The sequence below is a fragment of the Lathamus discolor genome, chromosome 1 (assembly GCF_037157495.1).
Source record: "Lathamus discolor isolate bLatDis1 chromosome 1, bLatDis1.hap1, whole genome shotgun sequence".
Classification (NCBI taxonomy): Eukaryota; Metazoa; Chordata; class Aves; order Psittaciformes; family Psittacidae; genus Lathamus; species Lathamus discolor.
Window position 1 is genome coordinate 156,249,452 of NC_088884.1, and position 27,724 is coordinate 156,277,175.

General features: G+C 37.4%; 1 protein-coding gene across 1 annotated transcript in view; it reads right to left on the reverse strand.

Moving 5' to 3' along the window:
• The window catches only part of CFAP99 (cilia and flagella associated protein 99), a 53,078-nt gene that overhangs the window by 14,088 nt on the left and 11,266 nt on the right, over positions 1-27,724 (reverse strand). The window contains exons 3-13 of the mRNA XM_065660611.1: positions 27,564-27,708; positions 24,605-24,699; positions 19,507-19,619; positions 17,192-17,366; positions 13,140-13,220; positions 10,977-11,042; positions 9,922-9,981; positions 5,854-5,942; positions 3,416-3,620; positions 1,560-1,701; positions 273-424 (exon numbers count right to left, since the gene is read on the reverse strand). Coding sequence (XP_065516683.1) covers positions 273-424; positions 1,560-1,701; positions 3,416-3,620; positions 5,854-5,942; positions 9,922-9,981; positions 10,977-11,042; positions 13,140-13,220; positions 17,192-17,366; positions 19,507-19,619; positions 24,605-24,699; positions 27,564-27,708 — 1,323 coding nt within the window. The remainder of the gene's footprint in view (positions 1-272; positions 425-1,559; positions 1,702-3,415; positions 3,621-5,853; positions 5,943-9,921; positions 9,982-10,976; positions 11,043-13,139; positions 13,221-17,191; positions 17,367-19,506; positions 19,620-24,604; positions 24,700-27,563; positions 27,709-27,724) is intronic.

Consider the following 27,724-nt stretch of genomic DNA (forward strand, 5'->3'; position numbering starts at 1 on the left):
TGAAATTCAGAGGAAGTTCAAGGGGACCAAGATTTCACTTACCACCAGAATATTCCATCTGGTAAACTTTTCATTTTATACACTCTGAAGTTCCAGTTCAGATTTAACCTTTATGTCACGGGGTCACTTTGTACTTAATGCTGTGCATCTAGACTGCCATGAATCTGCATGCAGTGCACAATTCCTCTGAATGTGTGAAACACATAAAGTATACATTTGTGTGAAACACATAAAGTATACACTTATGTAAAACCAGTAGGCTTTGAGCTTACCTCTGTTAAATCAACAAACTTCTGTCTGATGCTTGGTAAGGACCCAATAAGTCGTATTTGTTGAATTAGTTCAGATCTTTTCCTGAGCTTCTCCTCATCTTCTTCTAAGGCTTGCCGATGAAGTTCTTCCTTTTCTTCACAAACTTTCTGAGCTGGAAGATAAGAACTAATCTCTGTTAGCTGGTTGCATATTTTAACAAGAAATCCATCTGGAGGAAAATTCATATGCATTTGTGAATAACGATAATAATACTCATCTAAACGTACTAGAGGGAACAGTCTGGCATTGGTGGGAGGAATGATTAGAGAAACAAATGAGTACTTCACACCTACACTATCTATCAGTCTATTCAGCACGTAAACATACTGTATACATACATAAAGTAGATACTTTGAATTACTGCTTTGTAATATCTGTTCTAATTTGTGCAGAGTTTCATTATTTAATAAAAGGATATTAAACATAGCAAATATTAATATTTTTTCCAAGCTCTCTCTATATATCCTAGAACTCACTGACTTGCAAGGGCTGGTAGGCTTTGCTAGCCCATTTCAGAGTGGCTAACACCCTCTCCCTACCTCAGCCCTTACGGATATAGGTATACACAAGCAGAGAAAAGTCTGCTCACCAAAATATGCACAACTAGAGGCAGCCTGTTCATGCAGTATGTATTAACATGGCATTGCATCGGAATATGTACAGCCATGCCGGCCAGAATAACCTTCTCCCTGCACTTCATGAACGAATGTATTAACTGAAGACTTTTCTTTAAGATTAATGGAGGAAGAGTAACATTTCCCTTCATCTTAATGACTGGTCTGTCTTGGAGGTGCTACATCCTTCTCCCTTGTGATACTGTTTTTCTGGGAGATGTTTTGTTTTCCTTAGCTACAGTCTTCCTCTCTGGTCTGTACTGTCTGGCGAAGACGATAACTTTGAGCCACAATTCTTTCACATTTGCTAGGCAATCCTCTCTTACTGATATGAATCACAAGAATCTGAGCTTCGTAACTTGATTTGACAAAAAGTAGTCATTCACATATGCTATTTTCAGATGGAAGGAAAAGTAATTGCAGAACATTAGTGCAGTATTTCTTCCTTTTAAAAAAAACAGTAGCTTAGAATTTCTGATCTACCCATTACCAACTTATTCCTGGAATTCATAATCACACATTCATGGGAATGTATATCCTGGATCTTTCCCTCAAAAGGTCCACTGAAAGAAAGATGAAGTAATTTGGGGACATTTGTCATCATCTCTCATTTTTCAGGCAATATATAAGTACCTATCTCCTGTTTGTACTTCTGCAGCTTTATTTTTGCCTCCTTTGCATTCTTGTGTCCTTCTATGACCTGCTCCACCAGATCTCTCACTTCTTTCTGTTCCTGCAGACGTTTCTCTTCATACTGGTGCATCAGATCTGCTTTCTAAATCCCAAACAAACAGGTGAATAAAACTCTTGATAACTGGTGATCTGAGTGCCTCAAATCACTGAAATAGGGTAAGGAAAATTGGATTTGAAGTACTACATCATTCACAAAAGTAGCAAGGACATTGGCTGGGGACAACATAGAGACCCAGCTTTAAGCTCCCCTCCCTATGTTTTATTTACCAATAACATTCGCACTGCTATTTTCCAGGATTCCCTCCCACATTTCTAAAAACAGATAAAAAAACCCATCTCTGGATCTGGTTGTGAGGTAACAGGAAGAGTGCTAATCTAATACACAGCAGGTTGTTTGCCTGCAGGACAGTCTTGGGCTTAAGTCACATCTCTGTAACATACAGAAGTCCACTTCTGGCTATCATATTCCTTTCTTTGTCACAGGAAATGAACAGGAAATGGAAAACTAGATTTCATGTTGTCTTTTCTGTTTTAGATGGAAGACGAGTTTTGAAAGAAGGAGGAGGATCAGCATGACAACTGTTAATAAATGGGGAATTGGTGCTCAGTACTTCTGGAGATCTTCACATGGATGAAGTGCCCTGCTGCTATCTGTTGGCAAGCGAAGGGAACTACCTGGAATTGATCAGGTTAGGGAAAGAGTGATTTGCAGATTCCTAAATCTATACATATGGGGCATTTCTGTTAACAAATAAAACACATGTGTTCTGAAATTGAGGTGAATATAATAATTACAATAATTTTGGAACGAGTGTCAGCAATCATGCTATGCCAAATTGTACATAGTCGCGTTCATTTTAAGTTCTTGTTACAGCCTGTCTAAACAGACATGAAGACTCAATGCCAAAAAAGACTGAAAGATTTTATAGAGTATAAAATGAACTCATTAAGCAAGTTTCCTTTTTGCAGTGTGGTCTTTATGAAAATCTTGTACATTTGTGGTCCCATCTTAAGCTGCTGAGACACTGCTGAGACATCTGTGAGAGGTGCCAAGAGAAATGTAGTGGGTGGTATACAGGGCGTAGCAGCAAACTGGGACAATAGAAAAGAATGGGTTGTAATAGTGACTAAGAGAAAATTTGTAGTATTAGTTATTTCTTAATCAGTTATTTAGTTTATAGGAAAAGAACTGGAAAAAATGTGTGTTTGGGAATATAATGAAAAGATCTAACAGTGGTTTTGGGAAACTGTGATTTGCCAGATCGGAACCTGTGTGAAAGTAATTCTTGGCATAAATATTCATTTTTTCAATATATATATATATCTCCAAAGAGTTTTTTCTGCCTGAACTTTCCCCTAAGAAAGATCTGTGCATGTCAGATAATATGAAGAATTGTATCAGTTTAAGAAAACAAATCCTCTCAGATCTGTGGCCCTCATTTTAACAAGATAATTAAATTAGTCATATATTGCTGATTTCATTGCAAATGGCGCTTAGTATCTCAGTATCTGTTCAAAAATTATACGCACAATGACATGAGGAGGCTTTAACCTTCTGGTTTAGTCAATTTACTTTGTAAGTGTTTTCAATCAAATCAGAACACTTTTAAAAAGTACTTTAATGCATAACCATTGCTGTATCTGGAAGTTACAGCACTATTTTTCCATTGTTTGTATATTCCAGTGAGTAAAGACACTGTACAGAACTTTTACACCTTCTTATATTAGGTATCATCTGTGGTTTATTGTGCACTGATTGAATGTAAGGGAAATTTGAGCACCACTGCATCTATTACCTCTTCTCTCATTAGGTCAGCTTTCTTCTTATTTTCTTGAATTACATTCTGATGGGCTAGAACTGCCTCTTCATAACTCAGTCTTCCTTGAAGCCTCCTATACTCTATTTCAGCCAGCTGTTCTTCCAGATCTTTGTCACGCATCTGTTTTTGCCATTCCAAGAATTCAGATGGGTCTCCAGCCCCTTGCAGCAAATTTTCAATTCTGCAAGAGAGAAGAAAACAAATCCTGTTGTAGGGATCTGGCTCTGCAGCCTTGCCTCGGTTCATAAAACATTTCCAGCAGTTTGCTGTGATATAAGGTGTTTGGTCTCTGAGAGAAAAAAGGCAGTCATTGCAAAGTCATTTGACAGATTTTAATTCCACTCTAAGAGGTGTTCCTACTGTGTGGAAAGCCTGGGAAAGCCAGACTGGAAGAAAGTGCACGAGGGCATGGATTTGAGGTTTTAGTAAAACAAAGCCCCAAGAGAGGGCAAACTTTAGCTACATACGGATGTACATAAGGAGCAGAAAGAATCAGGCTGCAGGTATGTACATTTTCTCAAGGGATTACTTTGCTTAGAGGTAGAGAGAACAAGTAACTTTCCTCTTTGACAATCTTCTTGGCTACTTTAACACAGAGAACTAAAAACTTTTGTGCTTAGTTCTATTTCTGTTTTGTATTTTGTCAATTGAATAATATTGCTGTAATGAAGCAAAGAAGTATTCAGCTATTAAGCAAAGCCACATTCTTATTCTGTGCTCAGCTGAGAGAGAAGAGCATAGCAAAGCCCTGGGGCTGGCCCATCAAAGTCCTGCAGCGCAGGAGCGAATGAGCCAAGATTTAGGGCAGAGGCACAAAAAAGCAGTGAACTGCATCTTATGGCTGCTCCCCAATGCATATATATATATATATATATGTATCTTTTGTATGTTAAATGCAGCAGAAGATTAAAACTCATTAATATAGTGTATAGTTACAGGAAAAATCTTCTCTTTTGCTGAGTGGAATAAAATTCTGCCACATAGAGTGAACAGTATCATATACTACAAAAAAAATCTCAATATACATATAAAGCTGATACAGAACCTGAGGGATGCGTAATATCTTACTGCTAAAATCTTTACCTATATACCAAAATTTCCAGGTCCAAAGACCAAATCCAGCCTTAGGCAGTCATTCTGGGACTTGCAATTTTAACAATATTTCATGCTTAGCCTGCTAAATTAGGTGGATTAGAAATAATACTAAATCATGACACAATACAGATTTTATCTTTGTTAAAATTATTAGTGAAAATGTTCTGTAATTTGAATGACAGAATACAGTAGCCATTCAGGAGTTGTCCTCTCCCTGGTTAATGTCTGCTGAAAACCTGTGCTACTGAATAAGGATTCCTTATGTCAGGGAAATCCTTATATAAGCATTCCTTAGAGCCCTAAGTGCACTAAAAGGACCTGCAACCTGTCATTCCCCACCCTTGCCTAGGATTTAATTGTTTCTGTTTTAAGACAGCTCAGATGCAGTACAACCATATAACATTGGATCAGGCTAGAGTGGAAATTACTGTGTGAGGAAGAGCTATGAAAAGTCCTGCTAGTTTAGGTAGAGTGTGTGTAAGTAAGCTCACAGAGTATTTCCTTGGGAGCCCCATTTAAGCTGTTAACAGCCTTTGTCCTTACCTAAGCTACACTGTAGGTATGTCTGCACTCAGCCTCGCACCTTGCTGACCCTGCCTTGTTGACTTGGCTTCCTGGCTTGACCTCAGCCCTGACTCATCAGTATGGACTCATACAGCAATCACTGGACCATTGGTTGACCCTTCTGTCTGTCACTGAATCTGCTCTGCTGTCTTGCCAGGGAACTATGGAACTGAGCTGCTCAGTGAGGACATTGTCCTTACCTGCTTTGCTGCCACCCTCAACACCTCGCTTATCTTGTGCAGCATCACACTCTTAATCCTACAATCTCACTGTGACACAATTTGACAGGTATTCTTATATACATATAAACAAATTCAAGTATCAAATTTGTTATGTAGTTGACCTGAAACCATTGAAGAAAATTGAGATATATGAAATGGTTTGGCTTAATGTATATATGCATTTCATAATGGACAGAGAAATAGATGCGTATTTTGGCCATAATTTATTCTGGAGAATGGGAATAAATACAACAAGTGATGCTTATTGGAATTTGCAGGTGGACACTAGCCAGAGTGCTAAATGAGAACACAGCCCCACTGCACATCATCTGCAGTAGAACAGTGACTTTAATGTAGACTTTCATTTCATTCCACTTCTTTCTTTATATTTCAGCTGTGTTCTAGAATAGCTTCCTAATGCCTAACAACAGATCCATTATTTTAGTTTACCTGGAATTTACTAAATTATTTTTAATGTGGTCAATTATTTTCTATCCAGGGATTTGAAAAGTAATGAGAAAAGTGTGCTTATACCTCTTGAGCTCCTGTTCCATTTTCCGCTGATAGAGGGCACCCTCTCTTAAAATAGCTGCAGCATTTAATTTAATAGGTATATTGTCAATCTGTCAGGAAAGGGAATGTATATACCATAGTTAGTAATGTAAACCGTAAAACAGAGTATAAAAACATTTCAATGGGTTAAATAAATTGACCTAAGATAGCATAAATTTTGCTTAAAGCATTCATCTAGCATCAGTCTGACATTCACAATGAAATTGCATGCTGTTCATAAACCACTCAAGCTGCTTATGAAATCAGCAAAGTCCCCCAAGTGGATTATAAATTTGTAATCACTCTTGGACCATGTCAAATCCCATAGAATGTGTTCACTTCCTTTCAGTTCTTTCAGTGCTCATATACATAGTGAGCAGGGATTCCATCTGCTTTTGGACAGAGAAAATAAACTGCTTCTTTGAAGGAGGGTAGGTTAGCCAAAACCATTAAAGTCAAACATAAGCAGTACTTTTCATAGCAAGGTCTCTAATCACTATTAGAACTTCAAAATACTATTTCTAAGACAACTGGCATCACCAATTGCTGTATCCATTTTTCTAGCTAGTAGAGGTGAAGTACAGTTCTCGGTTACTTTCAGGCTTCATGGTGTAAGTTGGACTAGATCCTGTGGCTGCTTTTCAGTTCCTCAGAGTTGCCTTAGGACTAACTCCAAGACAACCTCTAAATACTGAGGGAGGAAGGGAACAACTGCTCTAACAGTTAAAAATGTTCCCTGTACAGGTCAGGTGTTCGGAAAAAAATATATCACCTTTGCAGATAGACTTTTTAAGAGACCTGATTTGAATGGAGGCAAAACAATGCTGGTGGGATAAGAACTGGGATAATTTCTGCAGAAAACAAAGCTCCGTCATGACACGTTTGACCTAAATCCAGAGAAGTTATGTGTTCAGAATCCAAACGTATTTAAATCCCAAATTAACAGCTTAATGAGTGGTTGAGAAACAGAGCACAGAATCACTCAAGCTATATACTGCAAATATTGTATGCACAAATATGTACTACACTCACCTAAAATACACAAGCTAACTGGAAAAAGGATGTTTTATAATTGATATTACTTAGGTAGGTTGAAGATAACAAGCATATGCTATCACCTAGAAATTAACTAAGTAGAATTACTGTGTTTTTCAGAGAGATGGCACATTTTAATGGACAAGAATTAATTACCTGTCTGTTTTGAACAAAATATGATAACTGGAATAATTTAGGAAAAGAACTCAAACAACTGTATTTCATTTCTTGTGTTTGACTCGCTATACTTACTGTTCTTAATGCCTAATGATGTTCTTCCTTTTGGTCTACTCAGTTCTTCTCAAAGCCTCCTGAATTACATAAATAATCTCTTCCCAGACTGTATTCTACCCACCATCCTGTGTATAAAATACCTACTCAGAGTAGACATTTTCTCTGACACACATAGAAATGTTTGTATTTTTGGCAATTACCTGTGTAAACAAATTTCATGTTGTTTATTTACTAACCATAACTTGGATAGAGAACAGAACAAAGAATGATTATGGATATACCTTTAACTTCAGTTTCCCAGTTTGTTAAACAGAAATATGAGCGTATGGCAATGAATGAAATATGACAGCCCAGATAGTCAAAATAACTCGGACTCCCAAAACATACGAAGACAGGTATAAGTAAAATAACTGAATAGATTCTTTTATGTCATGTTGTATCAAAGAAGTTTTGCATTTTACTCCATCTTTTCCTGTAGTGAGATATCTTCTTTTTTTTTTTTTTTTTCAAAACGAGCATATGGAATTAGTCAGGAAAATGGCAGAACTCTGGAATTCTTGTGGAAAAAAACTGTATTCACTATTGCCACATAATGAACACACAATAGCTCACCAATAGTAATAAATATGTAAAGAGCAAGGCCTGATGTGAGCAAAAGGCAGATTGAGACAGTGATGATGCATTTGTACTGTCTCATTCTTCCAGTGAGAAGGATGAATAGATGTTTTGTAACAGCAATGAGAACTAATTGCTGCTGCACATAATAGATGTGTCTGAAATGAAAAAATATATTTAATACACTGTGGATGTTATAAAAAGAGGAATGGAAACTACTAGTTGATGAAAACATTATATAATTCCATTCATTTCAGGACACATTATGATACTATTTATACATCTTGGACAAACCTTCCTCTTAGGATTTGTCTACTCACAGAGTTGCATAGGCAGGAAGGTAACAGGAATAAGAAGTATTTTAAAAGTCAGTAACAATATGCCTGTCTCAGCTTGGGAGTTACAGCAGCATCTTGGATATCACCTAACCAACTTTTAAGGCAGATGTGTTCAGATGAGATAAAACTGACTATGCTCCTAGAGGAGATACTAGCAGCTGTTAGAACTGGCCCTGATCAATGCCGTAATATGCCAGACCCATACTTTCCTTTATGCAGTTAGGAGGTGGCTTGACCTTCATTAGCCCCAACTAAGGTTTCAGTACTTTACATTATCAGAAAAGGAAGCGGGATATACATAGTCTTGAACTAAGCCCACATAACTATAGGTCACGTGTATTTGGGTTAACTATGCAAGTGTTTCCTGGTTTGTTCCTCCCCGCTCTCCCCCTTCTTTCAAGTGCAGAGGGCACTGGGATCTTACTGCTTTCCTATAATTTTAGTGCTGCTGGATTCTAGGCAAGGTGACTGAGTCAGTGATACTGTTATTAAAGATAACTTCAGTATATTATTAGTGCCAGATATGCTTTAGAAACAGTTGCCAGATGTCCAATTCCCCAAACAGGGCATCAGTCTTACCAAAGTGTGTGTGAGCCGTACCTAAATACATAGTTGTAAAGAGTAGGTAGACCTGCTTAGAAGATATTTGAGGTCACAAGGGCAGCTTCTACATTAAATTATTCTACATATGAACAAATGTAAGGTGAATGATGTAAGACTGAAGACTCTAGCAGTTATTGCAGAAATACCAACTTCACTTTTCATGTGTTGTAGCAGTAAGGCTGAACAGCCTATTTTCCATACTTACAATTCTTTGACTCTTGGAAATTCTAGCAAAGCAGCAATCAGTATAGTGGATTTTATGACTTCAGTGTGTGTCTAAAGGAAACAAGACAAACATCCACACTGATTGTACATTGTGCATCAGGCAGTCATTACCTGGAATGTCTACTCAGCATCCTCTGGGATATCATTCTGAAGCAGTGATTTATGGACACAATATTCTTCTGTCCCTATGCTGAGCTCTTAAACCGGGGGTTTACAATTCTTGTGTTTTTTGGGGGGGTTGTTTGTTTTGTTTTGCTTTGCTTTGTTTTTTTCTGTGGACTATTCTCAGTCCTTACCATTTTACATTAAATCTCCCTTTGCAGTTAAGGACACTGTTAAGGCAATACGGTTACATGTGGAGTCATTCAACTGCACATGACTTACCTGTCAGGCCCCTCAGGGAGCCAGTATGTCTTAGTTGCCCTGACCAGCCACACTTAGCACCTCCCTTCACACCTTCTGCTCACTTGTCTGGGAGGCCCACTTACGCTCAGTTATGGGCTTCGGTCTTTTCCCTTTTGCTGGAAGTAATTCTGCTCTTGGTAGTCTCCACCTCTGACTCCTGCTGTCATGGACTTGGGTTGCTGTTGAAGCCTTGCCTCCTGACTGGACTTCCTGGGTGGCCCCAGACCTGACATTTTAACATGCTTGTCTAATGATGACTTGCTCTCAGCAGAACCTGGCTTTACCACCAACCTTGTAATGTTCAGATGCTTTGGCCTGGTTGGTGAGAACACTGCCTGTGCTTTCATCACCTTTGCTCCTTGTTTCTCTTACCTCCTGGAGTTGCCACACACTCGTTGCTCCCTGACCATATCTTTTGGATTGTTAATAGTGCATAGGCCAAACTCTTTGAGCCGCAGACTCCATGATTCCCATGGTCCTGGCTACAGTGTAAAAATATGGATTCCAGTAGTGTTTGCAGCACCACAGAATTTGTATGTTTTTCACTCAGAAGTTTTCAAGTACATCTGACAACAGTACCTTAGAGGTTACTCACCTTCCTTTGGACCTTTCGAGCCTGAAGTTTACTCTTCATACTGTCTTCATACTGAGTGTTCTGCAGTTCAAACCAAAAAATACATTAATTCATTTCAGAGACAGATTTTCAAGTACACAGCGAAAAATATTGGATATTTACCAAAAAATCATTCTTGAATATTCACCTAGAATATTAATCTGGAGTAACAAATATTATCATAAGGGACTTATTTTGGAATTTCTATATCCACAAAAACTTACTACGTATTTCCAACTTAGAGGGAATATTTTGAACCAAATGACCATACAATGGTAAATCCAAAAGTTGACTAAAATTTATTGTCTAAAATAATGCTAAAAAAGTAACAGCAATGCTTTTTTTTGACTACAGAATATTACCTATCTATATTAAAATATTCAGCTCAACTGAAATAGGTATTGGGAAGACAAACTAGAGTGTCAAAGCACACTTTGTGAAAATATTAAATAGTGGTAGAATTCTACTGATGGTTATTAATTTAATTTTATGGTGTTGGCTATAGATACTGATGTAGAAGTGTCTGGTACCATGGGGATGAACACAGTGAATAGAATATGCAGATGTGATGCTGAAATGAATATACATGAATATATTACACGCACAGTTTGGTGACATACTTGTGAACTGGGAATCAACCAAAGCAAGAACTCTGTATGAATGGGACCATTATTCCCACAGCTTGTCTGCTTTGTGGCATAAAAGTTAATGGAAAAATAATATGTGGGTTTAGAGAAAAATGGCCAGTGTGGGGACTTGTTGGGAGGGGCATCACAGGAAGGCTGCTTTTCTCAAATTCGGAGACTAATAAAGCAGCACAAGAAGTATAAGAAAAGGGGTTGTGCATTATGCACCCGAAGAGGCAAATGTTAGTAAATGGATGTGAAATGACAGTACAACTATAAATGATAAGTACATAATTCCTAACCCCAAATAAACAAAAATTTTTGAATACTTTGAGGTATCTTTAAATACTCCAGTCATTTTTCATCTTCATGCTGGTAAATTTTTAGGCAATAAAGTATTTTGTAGCATACCTCTGCCTTTTCAGACTTCGTGATTGCACACTTGAACCGGTCAGCATTTGCTTTCAGGAGCAGATCCTAAAATGAAAGCAGTTAGCTTAAAAAGCATGGTACATGTAAATTCTGTAGTAAGAATTTTCTGTTTCAAAAAGCCTTGCAACTCAGTATATTAACTTGTTGGCAAGGAATGAAAGCTTGATCTAGTATTTTCATTCTTGACTAAAGACTTGGAAGTGGGCACGTCTTAATTTTCTACATAGTTCTGCCTGGTTGTATCTTTGCATCACATCTTTGACAGGTCTGCATATATGAAACATGTTGCTCATCTAGAATTCAACCTCATAATTATCTGTGGCACATGAGTACCAAGTTATGAGTACCATAGGTAGTAATTAATTCCACATAGCTAACAAACAACGAAGATCATGAATGGGGGATCTGAACACTGAGGGTTGCTCCAGTAGGCATACCCCTAGCAGTAATCCTACTGGTCAGTTTAAAGTGGGGAGTATGGGCAGCCACATTTCTAGTTTTGGGATATTCCTTTTGGTTATAATCCAAATCTCTAATCTAGCTATGAAACACATAGATTTTCTAGTGGCTTTCTGGACAGGAGCTGCCCATAACATCAGTGCTTCTATAAGTGTCTGGAGTACAGTTTCCAGTGTTCTCACTCCTTATAGATGCTCAGAGATGATATAGTGACAGCTATATCTTCTGCAAAAATGCTATGAAACAAAGGGCATTTTTTAATGCATATTTCTTTTAGGACCCAACATTTCAGCTTGTTTAGCAAACAGTCTAGGGAACTGACCTTTGTGAATGCTTTGGATGCCTTTTGTAACATTCCGGAGGCAACAAAAACTGCTGTTATTGCATCTATAATTTCTATGGTGGTTTTCCTTTGTTCCTTGTATTCATGCACTTTCTCTACTGAAGAATGTGGCTGGTGGTTTAAGTGATTTTATAGTTGTCATAGATTTTTGACAATATAAGCACTGTGATATCTTGCTTTTCCTTGCCAGTTTTTCTAGAAAGTTTGTATATACAAATAAGCACACAGACAAATAGGTGTGTGTTTTACCCACAATATGGAAATAATAAAAGGGCAAAAAATAAAGTTGTATTGTTTTATAACAAAATACTAAGCATAAGTAATGTGATGGGCCAGCAAAAGGAATGCAAAGTGTATCCCCCTAGGATCTATCCCATATCAAAGCATTTATTATGGTTTAATAGCACAATCCAGTGCTCCTTTCACAAGGACATGAGGAGAGCCCAGAGCAGTGATAAATGAACTTGTACTGGCTAGTGAAAGCTCGAGTAAGGTGTTTTCAGAATGGGGGTAGGCAAGTGCAGATAAAAAGAAGTAGCATGCCTTTGTCAAATTTATACTGCTCTTCGATTGGATATGATGACTGCAGTGCTGGGAGGAAGGAAGAAAGTGGAAATTGACATTTAATTAATTCCCTTCCAAGGAGAAGATGACAACAATCTGCTTTAACTATGGTAGGAGCTAACTCATTGGACAGGATTCATATCAAAGTTTGGATCAAATAACTAGATCTGTTTCTTTGTTTTTCTAGGCCCTCCCTTCTCCTGCCCTCCTAACACACAGACCATGTATTCTTCTTCTTTACAAATCATGCATGCTTCCCACTCACTCAGCCTGCTGATAGAAAGAGTATGGAGTCTGCACGAAAAAAAAGTTAGAATCTGCTGGTAGTTTAAAACAGTAGATGATAACGTGGGCATTCATCAGTTACTACAGAAAACAAACAAAAATATTGAACATTGTTTGTATTTCGAAGCCTTAATTATTAAGTGAATACCTTAAATATCCACATCCTGTGGGAGTAAAAGAGCCATTAAACTATTTCAAGCTTGTGAAGAGAAGAGAGTAATTGTGTTTCTGCTACCTTACATGGCTACTTGTATAATTTCTCAAATAGTACTTGTGAATAAAAGAACAATTATTAATAAAATAAAGAAGATGGGAAAGGGGTGAAAGAATACAGGATACAAACTTCATGTCTCTAGAGAAAGAGCCAGGAGCTATTAGGTGCAAAAGCAAATACGTTTCAGTTGAAGTTCTAAGACTTGTGAAGATGGAACATTGCAGAAGAAACAGTTTAGAAGAAATTAAAGACCAGAACAAGAACATAATACACTTACTTCTGCTTTTTGGCGATTCTGGGTTCTGATTTGCTCTAGTTGCTTTTTTTCCTTTGGAGGTTTGTAGGTGCTTGGAGGAACCTATATTAAAAGGCAAAAATCTCTACAATATGCGGTACAGATATTCCAAGTGACACATTCTTACAGGAAAAAAACACATTCACTTTTACTGTAGAAGGGCTGCAGTTATTTTTTAATTACTGATTTTTTCTATCAGTGCCAGTGTAGAAGACATGGACAGATTCCAGTTAGCTGGGACTACCCAGACTTTTCAGTCCTGTCCAATGTAATACTTCACCCACCCATGTGGGTGGGATAGTCTGTCACTTTACTGGACATCTGCTTAAATATTTATCGTGCTAAAAATGTCATATCTCAATTAGAAATTACAGAATTAATTCAAGAATTAATGGGAAAAATCTATAGTGTGTACTGTACTGGAGGAACATGGGGATCCCATCTAGATTTATTGGACTATATAAAGAACTATGCTTTGAAATTCTTATGAATGTGATGTACTTTCCATTGCCTTTGCTATTTGACATCATTATCTAAAGACAAAATAAATGTGCAAACAGAAAGAAGCTAGCAATTAAATGCACTGGTGAGACTCCTCAAGTATTTTTGTGAGCTTTTTAAGTGAGGTAGGACCAAAAGCATTTCCCAGCAGTATCTAAGAATTTTTATTATGCTTTTATGGATGGAGAAATTAAAGCCCAGAGGATTTGAAAGGGTTGCACAGGCAGTGAGTATTGGTTTATTTTGCTCTTCTTCCTAGTCATGTGCTTTACCTGCAAAACTGTGCTCATCTGCCAGTGTAAACTGAAGATCCCTCCTCAGAAACTGCTCTGCTTATTCCAAGTAATTTAAGGAGGAGACTTTCCAATCAGCTCTGTTTCAAAAATGATCTTAGCCTTGTAGTTTAGCCCTCAGGTACCACAGTGATGAGTACCAATCAGGCAGGCAGATAGACAATACAGCAATTACCCACTTGCTGGAAGAGGATCAGTCACTGTAAGTAAATTGAAAATGCCAGCAATAGAGATATCAAAAAGCCCAAACTGTTCCTACTTCATCCTAATGTGAAAAAAGGGGGTCTGGGAGTAAGAGGCACCAACCTTGCTTTTATTCTCCAGCCAGTGGTCAGGCTCCCTTTGCTTTCTGGATGTCCTTTACTAGAGGTTTATTTAGGGAGTAGGTACCACAAGAAGTTTAAGGAAGACCTAAATAAATAATCACTCTGAACTTTGGTAGTTTCTGCTCTTTTATTTTGTCTAAAGTTGTTGTCATAAGATAAAGAAGAGCAAACTAATGCAATGCTATTGTATTAAGAGCTTTTATTTTTATCCGTAACAGGATCATAAATATATTGTTGGGTCTGTGTATCTGCAAACAAAATCTTCTGTATTGTCCAAATGAATTCACCCATTTAATTACTTTGAACAACCAGCAACTCCACTTACGAAGCACAGCTGAAATAATAAGGGCTGTATCAAAAAATACACTAAATTTGACTGAAGGGTGTTGCAATAACATCTCACTGCAGCTCTTTTTTTTTTTTCCTTTTAACTAGATGATTGGTTTACAGAAAATCTAAAAATAAAAGAATTGCAGAATCTTATTATTCTAATACAGTGGTGATATTAAAAGAATGGATTTTATTTGTAACCCAAGGCCAAGATCCAAGGAAGTTAAATGTGTCCAGATTATTTTGCATGTTATCAGGTTTGAGCATCTGTCTCCATTTGTTTCCTTTGCAAACTTCAATCTGAAACACGTTAATTTGTATTTGTGTATTTATGAAGGTGTGTATATATATGTGCATGCTTGTGTGTGTATCCATGTCCTTGTGTGCAAAGGACAGTGGAGAGAAGCATTTATAATCTTTAGACCAAATATTTGGAGTGAAATGTTTAATTATTAAATTAAAAAATTAAAAAAATTAATTTAATTTAATTTAATTTAATTTAATTTAATTTAATTAAAAAATTAAAGTGTATTTCCTTATCACTTAGTGTCCTCCATTGCTAAGGAACGTTTATGCTGATGAACGATCATCCTTCTAGGTCTGTGTTACTCCAAGGAAACTTCCCAAAGTCAACAGAGAGTCCCATCTCAATACAGATCACTAAGACAACTACCTTGCCTTCTGCAGTATCTCACATCTCTCATCCTCACTGGTGAAGGAAGGAACACAGGTTCCTTCACCAGAGGAACAGGCCAGAAGTACTACCCCACCTCCTGAACTCAAAGTATGGTGTACATCTCATCTTGCATCTCATTTTATCTCTACTAGAAAATATAATGCAACCTAGCAGAAAGAAATACCTAAAAGAATAATCCTGTTAATCAGAATGAACTCATATCACCATAGGGATGCAATAACTTATCAGTAGGCATTGCTCAAAATCCAGACGCCTCCACAGGAATTCATACAGCTCTTTCAAAGTTGAGCAGTAACTATGCCTGTAGTTATTGAGACTACAGTCACAATAGTCCCTGCTAATATACCACATGACAAGCTCTTTGACAGATGCATGAGAACTGTGAGAAAAAATGGGTATCTCATAAAACAAACAACTTTGTCAGAAAATGGTTGAGAACATTTCTGTAGATTATGGGATGCAATCTGAAGGAGGTTTATTTCTGTGTGTTCCTTTCAGTTACAACTCTTCACCATACATTAGCCAAAACTATGGCCTGCTCTCATTTCACTAACTCTTTCTTGCCATCTGGGCTCTCTTTTCAGTCTCCATTCATTTCAGCATCTAAAATGGAGATACTGGCAACAGTATGGCAAATTAAAGTGAAGCTTAATTTGCTGAGATGGGTACAGAGATGAGCACAACATATGTCACTACTGCACTAATAGTTTAGATTCACACAAGCTTTTAAATTTGCAGGCTTGGTCAGAATGTAAACCAAATTTAGCATAATCCTAACAACACAAATGAACTTCTGTAAATGCATCTGCATTAAAGCAAATGTATTCTTAGAGGCGCTGCACAGCATAAAGGTACTAAAATGACAGCAATGTGACTCATTCCTATACTGATTAAGTAGTTATTAAATGCAGTTTTTCAGAGCCTGGTATTAAGCTGTTTCAGTATAAAATCCCATTAACTGTATAACAGAGTATCATTAAATTGCTCTGCCATCCTAGCATGTAAATGGTTTCTGAGAGCATTCAACACATGTATTATTTAAAACCTGAAGTGCTAATACAGGGTGGCAGATAATGTCCAAAAGTATGACTTCCAAACTCACTTCCCACTGCATTTAAATATAGATGATTTTGGAGTCTTTATTAAGTTAGTCATAGCAGCTTGATCCCAAAGTCCTGTTTGCCTTGTCGCAGTGAGCTAACTTAAAGCCAGTTGTGTGTCTCTGATCTGTATCACTGTAACTGATTCGCAATCTTAGACAATGAGTAAAATAAAAGCTTAGCATTTCAAAGATAAATCTAGTCTCATTTATATGCGAGCAATACATTTAAACTGGAAAACTTTAATTTTAGAGATTCATCATTAATACAAATAGGAATAAAATTCCACACTCAAGGAGGAGCTGCAAACCTCAAGTCCATCTCACCTCCAGTGAAATTGCCTTGCCATTATCTTAATGAGAGTTCATCTACAAAACATGTAAGTTTATAAAAAAGTATCACTTGAATGTTCTTTTCTTACTTGCTTCAGTTCATTATTCAAAGCAAACACTTACAAATCCAAGGACTACCAGAAACGCTTGTATCAATGCTGTCATCAGTTTGTACCCATTGTGTAGTTCTACCTCCAAAAGTCACAAAACAACTATGGGAACCAACCTTTTCCCTTTCCTTTCTTACAAAGCATTCACTGAAATAAAAAGAATTAGTTTGGTTGGTTTTAAAAACCTGACCTTCAATAACACAGAACATTACAAAAATCCGTATTGATCTGTCAAAGACTGTAGATTTTGTATAATTACTTTAAAAGAGACTATTAACTCCCCTATCATCATTTGTGCACAAGCATATGTAAAACTTAGTATCTCTTAATGCATAAAAAACTCACAGGCAGCCCTTTTTCCAGTACTGGTATCGGCAGAGGTATGGGAATGGCACGTGGTTTGGGTACCGTCAAATTGAATTCCTTTGGCTGAGTGACCGTTGAAGTCTTGACAGGGGTGGTGCGGTTACTTAACTTATCTGTGAGCTGCTCAATCAGTTGCTGTACTTTTGGCTGCCATCTTCAAATAAAAACAGATTTTTCAAGTTTATTTCATTTTTTCTTTCATAAAAACTTACATGCAGTAGGTGAGGTTGGCATTGGTGCGAATCCTGTAATGCTTTCAGACACTGAATTTAAATAGAATTGACCTGTGAATGTGTACTCATTATTTAGTTGGACTGTGTTACCTCATCACTTGATAGACGACTAATGTGAAATAGCCAGTTTCTACTCAATAAGCAACTATCATTTTGCAGCAGTTCCAGACTGAATCAGAAAAGCAGCTGCCATAAGCCAAGTACACACTTAACATACTTAGAAGAGAATATGAACAGTGGTCTGAGTATTGCCACGTCTACCAACGACAGAGCACACATAAATCAGTCTCAAAACATAGGCAGTTCTAGTAAAAAAATAGCAAGATGTAAGGAGTTTGGTGAATTAGCAAATGAACTCTCAGTGAACCCTGTGGGACAGTCAAGATGATTTTGATTTCTCTGTGGCTGGATTTTGGCTTGTATGAAGGTTCAGACTTTTTCCAGTGAATGGCAGGAAGGGGCAGAATTCAAAGACACAAGTTATCAGAGGGCTACTTATGGTGACAGCTTCATGGCAGTTTTTCCTCCCCTGTATGTGTTCTATCCTTAAGTATTAGATACGCAACAGAGCTTTCCAAGAACTTAAAGAGCAGCTGACAATGCAAATCTACAGTAACTCAGTTAAGTGGCTGTTACCTGCGATCGTACTGTCATTATGGGATGAGGCTTGCAAGTAACTTCTGCAAATAATGCAGCCCACTAAAATAATTATATTAACCTCATTGACATTCAAACAAGGAATACAAAGACATACTTAAAAGAATTTAAGCTATCAAACTGATTAAACTGATCAATGCATCCTCAACCCCTGAAGGAAGTTTTGAATCCAGTAACCAAATATGGCCTTTAACATTCTTGTATAACTTATATTTACTAGTTTAGGCAAAACACGTGTTCATTATGTTGAAGGCAATTGACAGTGAAGGACAGCTCCAGAAAGCTTGGTGTTGATGAAACAAGCAATAGATTAAGCCCCTTCCTGCCTGCATATGTAGATATAAAACCTGTGTGGATATGTGGGTATATGTCTATCTACACATCTCTGTCTGTATACTACTGTAAGCATAGATTATAATTAGATCACTATGATGGAATATACCGAGTAATATTCTGACTTCAGATTTATCCTTGCAGTGCCTGCAGAATTCAGTGGAATATGGAGTATCACAAGCCAAATCCATACTATACATTTGCTAATCTGGCATATCCTACATAGGATGAAAGGATTCTTTCTACTGACTTGGATATGACAGAACTAGGTGCAACTCTTTTTCAGCTGACACTGTTTGTAGTGTATTTTTGACTGACAGTGTTTGTCATCATCTGGGTTAATCTACAAGGCAGTGAGGAGGATGAGTGACTGAAGCCACATTGGTGTACCAATGCCAGCCCTAATTCATTTGTCCTGGGTAAAAATTAGAGTGAAAAAGTGACCCAATAGGCTGCAGAGCTACTGCAGCTACTGCAGAGCTACTTTCTCTACATGAAGTGTTCCAGTTTGGCAAAGGTATTTCAGCTCCTGTCTCACCACCTAACCAATGTGGGGACACACCTGGCACCTCAGGGCATTTACCTGTTAAATGATGCTGCAATTGCGTAAATAAGTAATAATTTTAAAATACTTGTTTACTTGCTTATCTGATTTTTTCAGAAGGGATTACATGACCATTGCCAGAAACAAGTCTGTGCACAAAGCCAAACTCAGGGAAGTCAAACATCATTTTTTAAATGCTTAATATCATACAAATGTTGAAGTGATTTATGAGGCATGAGTCCAACTCTATGATAATTGTAATCTTCTGTTTTATTTTTTTTAATCAGAATATGATGTTTGATCTGTCCAGGGGCACTGAGGAGCAAATGCACAACAGCTCTGAAAGGGCTTTTCTGTAGCAGAACCTTGCCTCTGGGTAAGTAAAAGGGATTAGTACAGTCTGTGGAAGACAAGGAGTGTTCTGAGTGACTTCAATAGGAGAAACTAACAGCAAATTGAGCTTTCAAAGGCAGCTTTCCCAGCTTTTAAACTCTGAGGTAGCCACAGGCTACTTAAGTGTTGCTTACCTCAGCAGTGGATCAATCCAGTTCTCCTTTACATACAGTGAACTGTAGAACCGACTCCATTCATCTTTTATCCACGTGTTCAGATACAAGGGATTGAAGAAGAATCTAAGAAACTAAGAAGTGGTTTCTTTTAAACATGGATACTGAGGGTATGGTGTATGTAAGACTACAAAAAGATAGTTGCTTTTACTACAAACACCGCTGAAAAGCTTGCGTGTATTTTACTCTGTAATTACAATCACAGGTGCGCAGCATTTGTAGGTTCTCCTTATTTCTGTTAGAACAGCCCCATGTCTTTCAGCCCTGTTTCGTCAAACACAAAGAGATACTATTATTAGCGACCTAAAAAAATCTAGGGGCCAAAACATGGGGTTGTGTTGATGCCTTTCATTTGCTTCAAACATTGTAAAACAAAAGGTTTTATTCAAAATTAATTTCTACTGAAATACACTGATTTTAGTGTAATTATACAATAGAGTTCCAGAGTCTACTACACCTACAATCAACTCCTGATTATCTATAGCTAGATGATCCCTGGTGCCCAGAAACATGTCAGGCCTGGCACTGCACCTGTATTACTTAAATTCCCTTCAGCTCCCTGAGAACTGGGCAAGGAGAACTGCTGAGCACACTGTAACTGCTGTACGGTATGTTTTTTTCTTTTGTTGAAATATAATTAACTGGCATATTCCCATTAAACTAGAAGACTAAAATTTGGCAAACTTACATATTGTAGGGCTCTACATGCTGGCAAAATAGCAACTAACATTTGAACTTTCATTTCCCACTGGAGTTCACCAGAAGGTCAAGAGCCTTGCTTTAAAACTTGAACAGTTCAAATGGCCTTTTGAAACAAACTCTTAGAAAACAGCATTCAGATTCAGTTTGTGTCATCTGCAGCAATATAAATGCCAAACTTGAACTTTTTCATTAAAATTCTTGGAAATGAAAGTACAAGCAAGGATCATGCTGAAAGAACTCCAGTAACAGAAAAAAAAGCACACTAAATAATATTGACATGATGAGAGATGCTGGAAAGCAGCGTGCAGTCACTTGAGAAGCTCCAAATGGAGACTGTGGAGCTTGTTAGTTCACCTCTGCCTTGGGTTTGTTTCCACAGAACCATATATAGGTCGTTGTATTGAGTTTTTAGTTCTAGAGTACCACCATGTTGCTTCTTACATCACAGGTGGTGCTGGGCCCAAGGTGGCTCAGAGCTTTGCGAATAATTCACCTATAAACAATTCAGATTTGACTCAAGGTATTTGCTGCCAGTGTTCAACAGGTGTAGGAAGCCTTCTACTTGAAGCCTATAGTCCTGATGTGACCATTTTAAAGGAATTAACCTTTAAATTTAGTCTTATTTTCATCTATTGTGCTTCTGACCAGAGTCTGCCTGAGCCAAAGTCCACAATCTTTGTTTTGATAATGTGTATCACAGATGGCAAATATCGGTAGAATAAGATCCATGAAGCCACAGCACATCTCATTGCTTAACAATAGAAACTTGTGTTTTGGGAACCTAATTGCTAGGAAAAATCCCTTGTATTTCTGGTTTGTCTTCGGCCACATGTGACACAGGTGACAACCCCAACATCAGCAGCCACTGCTTTATTTACAGGAGCAAAATGAAACTTGACGTACTCAGATTTCTGTTTGGATGTTACCAGCATCTGCCTCCTTGGAGAGGGCATGGGACAGTCATTTTGGTAACAGCATTATTGTGCTTACTCCTCTGTCCTGGATGTTTCAAGAGTTTCACAACTCACAGAGCATAGTAACTAAGATTAATTTCTCTTCTAGAAGGGGTGGAATTACACCAGAAATTAACTGTACCCATTCTTACTATTTTAATGTACTCTGGCTGTAGTAAGACAAGTGTGTATAACTAAAGGCTGCTTTGTAAAGCATTTTTACAGATGGGCTGAATGAATACCTTGCTTTTAAGAATTTGATCATGCCCTGCTAATATTTTAAATGTATTTTCACACAGTGGGATTGTACAGATTTCCAAATAAACACAGAAAATTGGAAGTTTCCTCATCTGGTACTATCTTTACATCCCTGCAGTAATTTGCAGAGCTGAAATCCTTATATTCACAACATAAGCTTTTGACTCTGGAGTTAAGGAAGTAACTGCAAGAAACAGCCAGTTCTGTTTCTCCATACAGGTCAGCCACTTGAGAATACACCCACAGCTATTTGCTGTAGTAGCAAATGCAATCAAGGAGGCTTCTGTCCACTCCTCTCTTTACCTCCTGATTCTTTCCCTCTTATTGTAGTTTAGAACTTCAGCTATGCCAGCTCAGCCACCTGTGAGGTTGTACCTTTCAACTGCAACAGAGAAATGCAGAGGAAGGCAAGAAGCTCTTAAGAAGGGTTTTCTGTGAAGAAATCCTAACAGGCAACACTATGTTGAGGATCCTGAGGTAAAGGTTTAGAGAAAAGTGTCCTAGCATAGTCTCAGGTCCTTCTGCTACTGTATGACCCAACCTGGGACTTTTTTTACCCCATGTCCACCCTGAGGCCGATCTTGTCCTACTTCTTCCTAATCATGTCCTGCTATTCCTACCTCATCATAATAGCAATTACAATACCCAGATCTTATATAGTGATTTTCCTTAGCAGATCTCAGAAGTTCTTTAGAAAGGACTTTACTGCTGTTAGAAACAATCAGAACATGGAATGGAACAAAACAGGTTCTTGAATGCTAGAAAGAAAACATGGGTTATTTTGCATTTTTTACAAGGCAATTATGAAATCATAAAGCTTTTTACTTCAACATTTATTTTTCAACAGTGCATTTTCTCTAATGAACCCTTAAGTTTTACAACAAAGATAAAAGACTAACATGTATGAATACTAGAACAGAAAAATAGGCTTCAGCTAGGAATACATAGCTAAGTTCTTAGAAGAACAATCACACTAAAGTTACAAAATTGGGCTTTATCTTATGGTTCTGTAATTATACAACCATAAAGATTTTTGCATGTATTCTTAATATTGCAGAATGAGAGCTTATGATTTTCTGTTCAAGCAGATGAACATGTGTGAGTGAAGGAGCATTATTATTCTGCCTGGGTATTCTGCCTAAATGAAAATGTATGCATCAGTCATAGGGAAACACTGTGACTTTGATTTGAATGGATTCCATCACGCAGGCCTTCAAAAGATCTACTCACATAAGTCAATTTCATTTGACTAAAGGCTGCTCACTTGAGTAAGATATATCTGCATGAGTAAGAAAACTCCATTCAGCCTGTGATGTGCAGAAAAAAAAAATATTTTTTAACTGAAGTAAACCTATTCTGGGTAAATATATGTGAATAATTTTTCTGCATCTCAATTGAACTGGGACACAGTAGTCATCCGGCAAAATCTACAGGTCAGCATCCTGAAGGAGCAGCCCAAATTTCTGATAACTTCTGTTGCTAAGGCTGCAGATCTGCCTTCTGCTGTTTTTGTCTCTGTTGCTGGGGGGGACCAAATGCTGCTTCTAAATCTTCTGCTGCAGGTGCATTAATATAATCTAGCATCACTTTGGAGACAAAGAACCTCTTCTAATGCAAGAGAAGAGCTAGGTACCATGGTGATAAGGATCTGATAAGATACTTAAGCAAACAAAGTTCCATCTACAGGAAAAAAGGTAGCAGGTGCAGACCCTTGCACAATGCAGCACTTCCCTATCAGAAGAGTTATTCCAGACAAGGAAGGAGAAATGATCTAAAACAGAACATAAGGGCACTGACACTTAAGCCATGTAAAGCTAGGTGAACAGCATCAGCAAGAGATAACTGGCATGAACTGGGAAAATTATGTTGCTAGCTGAATGAGCTCAAGATGCATCCAATCGAGTGGCTTGTATCTAAGATGTTTACTAAAGAAGGGTCTGGGAGAGCATTTTAGACAGAGTGATTTGTCTGTCTAGCAGATTATGATAATTCTTCCAGACACCTCTCTGTTCTTTCTAACAGTTAATGAAATGTATCATTTTTGTCTCTGAATGGAATTAGTAAAAACCATTCCATAGTAAACCCATCAAAACAAAGTGAATAGAGTGTTTCTAAAAATGTTACGCAGACAACCTAGCCTACTCTATCCCCACATATTACAAAGAAAGCGTACTCATCAAAGAGACACCGGCATCCACATGAACATTCAGAGTAATCAGTGTAAGGATAAACCTCAGCCTTTCCAGTATTAATTACTAAAACTTGCCTATCTCTTCAATTCCATATGAGTTATTCAAATGCCATGTTTTGACTATTCTTTGAAACATCTGGATGATCAAAGTTTACATGTGCTGTGTCACCAGTAATTTCATTTTTAGCCCATTTTCCTGTGAAAACAGGTTTTATAAGAAAACATTGCTGCTCGGTTTATCCCTCTGCCCCTTTTTACAACATAGCTTTTAAGATAGGAAAGAGAAAGAGAAGCTGGAGGTATTTATATTTCTACAGATTTCATGAAAATTAGCAAAAAAAGTCGTGGAACAAAGCCCAGATTTGTGACTGCAGAGAGGGAAAGGCAGGCAGACCTTTGTTGCCTTGCTTTCTGTTTGGCAGCAATGGTTTGGTCAATTGCACATTTGTTGTAAGGGGGGTGCTCCAAATGAGCACTTGTGTTTTTGGGAAGGAGAAAAAGTGTTGGAAGGACAATAGGCTTGATAATGGAAGTGGTAGTGGGTTGTTCAGGGAAAAAGAACACTAATCAGCAGGAACTGTGATTCACTGCATATGGAAAAATCTTCTCCTTCCTAAAGTGAAAGAAAGAATGCAAGCAGAGTGAAGAGCAAGTATACATACAAGAGGGACAGCTGTAAATCACATGACCGTAAATAATGTGATTATTCTACCTTCTCAGATTGTATAAAATATATTTTAACTTGATCCTTGATGGAATATGAGATAATTCCTGCATGAATATAGAAACTGAAGGTTTCTGTGATAAAATACTAATTTAATTTCCAAATTTAAACAGGAAATAACTCACTTCTCAATTTAAATTATTCCGAAACGTGACAAAAATGATCTGATTAATCAAACTTAATGAAGAAATCATTCATCCATATTTAAAAAATGTTTTGTACTTTCATTACCTTTTGCATTTTTGCAGTGTCCAGAGATTTCACAATTTTGCTGAAGTGCTGGAAACCGAGCTCTTCTAGTTGAAAAGCAGCCAGGTAACAAATAACTATCAAAAGATACAGACATTTAAAATGCAGCAGGAAATTCTAATAAACCTGTACCCTGTCCTCAGCCTACTCTGGGATTTAGGCTGTTACCTTAATTTTAAATAGTCTTCAATACTGTTTATCTAACTGGGCAATATAATGCTTGTCAATGAGAAACTGTAATATGAAGTTATAATATAATGCTAACCCTATGCTCATTATTAGCTTATATAAATATATATGTGTATATATATAAAATCAGTTATCTCTTTTGTGATTCAGATCCAAGTGAGTGCAAATCTACACAGTTCTATGGAATTCTATAAGGCTGAGGATCTATCCACTTACTTACACAAAAATGTAAAGCAATTGTGGTTATCTGAAGTCATTCCTAGATTTTGATGCCTGAAAATACCTGTTTGCGAAACTATGCAATCTACCATAGCAGCATTTGGAATCCTGTTAGGCTGGAGGTAAGATCTTGTCATGATTTCACAGTCATTTATTATGCCAACATCTCACCTAAATCAAGCAGCTCTGTCAAGCCCTAATTGCTTGTTCCCATTCCCTCCTTTTACATCCCGGTGTTTCTTCTCTTGGGCAAGTACAGTCACCCACACAGCCAAGTTAGAACAGATTGTGAATTTAACCTGAAGCAATTCCTTGATCAGTTCACTGGATGGCTGCTAAACACAAGTTCTAACTCAAGAGAAGATAGGACATAGGGATGAGAACGAGGGCAGCTTGTTTCTTTGGGTAGTAGTGCTAGCTTGCACGTATCTGTATATTCCATATGGGAAGTTCTGAGTTATTCTGGCAACAAGGCAAGGCGAATAGGAGTCAAATGGCTCCTGAAAGATGTGGCTGAAAAGTTTCTGACAGTATTATGTTGTTGGAAACAGCTCTTAGTGTGCACCAAAACTTGTGGTGGTGCAAGCAAGCTTCTTATTAGGAAATCTAATGTGAACAAGAGACATGAAAGAAGGTTTTGATAGTGAATTTTTCAGCATACTGTGTTTTTAATGCTTTTAGAGAGGATAGCTCTTATTCTTCTGTTCCAAAATCACACTTTATTATACATACCGAAATTATACGTATCAAAAATATTAAACATAAAATGTCCTAGTATTTGTTTTGCAAGTGACCATTTTGCAGAAAGTGGTGTAATCTTTGTTTTCATTCTGAATTAGAACAAACCCAAGTTTTAAACTGGGATATCCAAACCTGATTCTTGCAACCCCACTGGCAAGTATGCAGAGGGGAAGAAAGGAAGAAGCACAGTCAGTGCTGGGGGATTTTTGCACACCTGTAAAGCTCATGAGCTCTATCAGCTTTCATTTGACCACATTCACTTTGATCAATGAGGCTTCAGTTGTACTGCAGAGTTTTAGCTGCCACTAACCAGTAATGATAAAAGCAGTAAATTCTGACCAATGTTCTGCAGCCAGGTCTGTATATCATTAGGCTTCAATCTTGTCCTTTAGCATAGCAACGTATTTAAGCAGTCTTAGCAGAATATACATTTATCTACTACAAGCTTTATTAAATCCAAATCTGCTAACACATAGCAACAGCCTTTATAAGCAGCTTTGATCAGTTAAGTGTCAATGCAGCTTGGCAAAGGGAATCACAAGCAGCTTAAAAAAATGTAAGCCAATGACCTTAGACTCTCAACTTGTTGATAAAGGAAAATTTTCCGGGGGCCTACCCTCTGCCTATGATTAATGGAGGCTTTTGAGTGGACCAGTCCTGACAATCCAATTATAGCAACACTCAGCTTAAAGCTATAATTTATGTGCCCCAGACACTGAAAAACATGGCTCTGGAGAAATGGAGACAATGAAACATTACCATTTAGAATAAATTCAGTATACTATTAATTTAATCCTTGACAGTTTATGTTTCCTTTCATTTGTTATTTGATTTAGATTTCTATAACATTCCAGAATCTGACAGAAGCAACCAGAATTAGCATAAAAAGTTAGTAGCTTTTCAAAGATAAAGAAGTAGATGTATTAGATATGGGTGTTTTTTCTGTATTTTTCAACCACTTTGTATTAAATTGACTGGATTTTTCAAAGTACCCACAAAGCTTCAGAACATTTCTGACTTGGCGAACCTAGTGCAATTTGTGATTCAAACTTATTTAGGGACTTAATAAATCGACTTCATTGTATCCGTACTAAATGCATAGCACAAAAGTATTTCTTAAATTACTTTTTAATGTACTTCTCAATGTCTGAAATAACTTTGGGAGTAGTAACCACTTTGATTAGCTAGCTCACACTATCAGATATAGTTGTAACTGATTCTAACCAAGTAACTAATAAAAGGAAAATAATTGACCTCACTCATTGAGACAGACAGAAGTCTACTTAAGTCACTGTGATGGTCAGTAATGAAGAAACCCATGTATGGATGGGGATAGTTGAATCTTCATATTGTGAGACATGCTGTGTTCCTCAGCAGTCAGGGCTTTACTGTACAGCTTCATATCTGAATGCCAGAGGTACCAGGTTGCATAGAAGAGAATAAAGGGAAATCACTAAAGAACATTTTTTAAAGTGATGGTTAAGCTTCCAAAATACTTCTTCCAGCCTTTGATGTGATTTTCCATTTGCATGTTACCTGGTCTGCAGGCATATTCTGCAGAATTTTTGTAGGTAAAATTCCACTTAAGACCTGTGAGACTCCAGACTATATAACAATTAACGGATTTAGGCTTTACATCATAAGACCACTGGAAAAGGCCCTGTACTGCATACTGCCCAGGGCACAATGACAGCGCTTCCAATGTAATATAATATTAAGAAATACACTAGTAAAATAATGTTTTTTAAAGTTTTGTGGTAAACACATTTGGTATTGGTAAAACACCCCTTACCTATATAGAGGTTACGCTCAGCAATCAGGCAGTATCTCCCATCCCGAACAAAAAAGGCACTGACTACTACATCCAGTAAGGATTTATAATTTATGCATCCAGCTAGTGTATCCAACACAAATTCTTGTTCTGCCACGTTAAGAGTCTATAGAGATACAAAA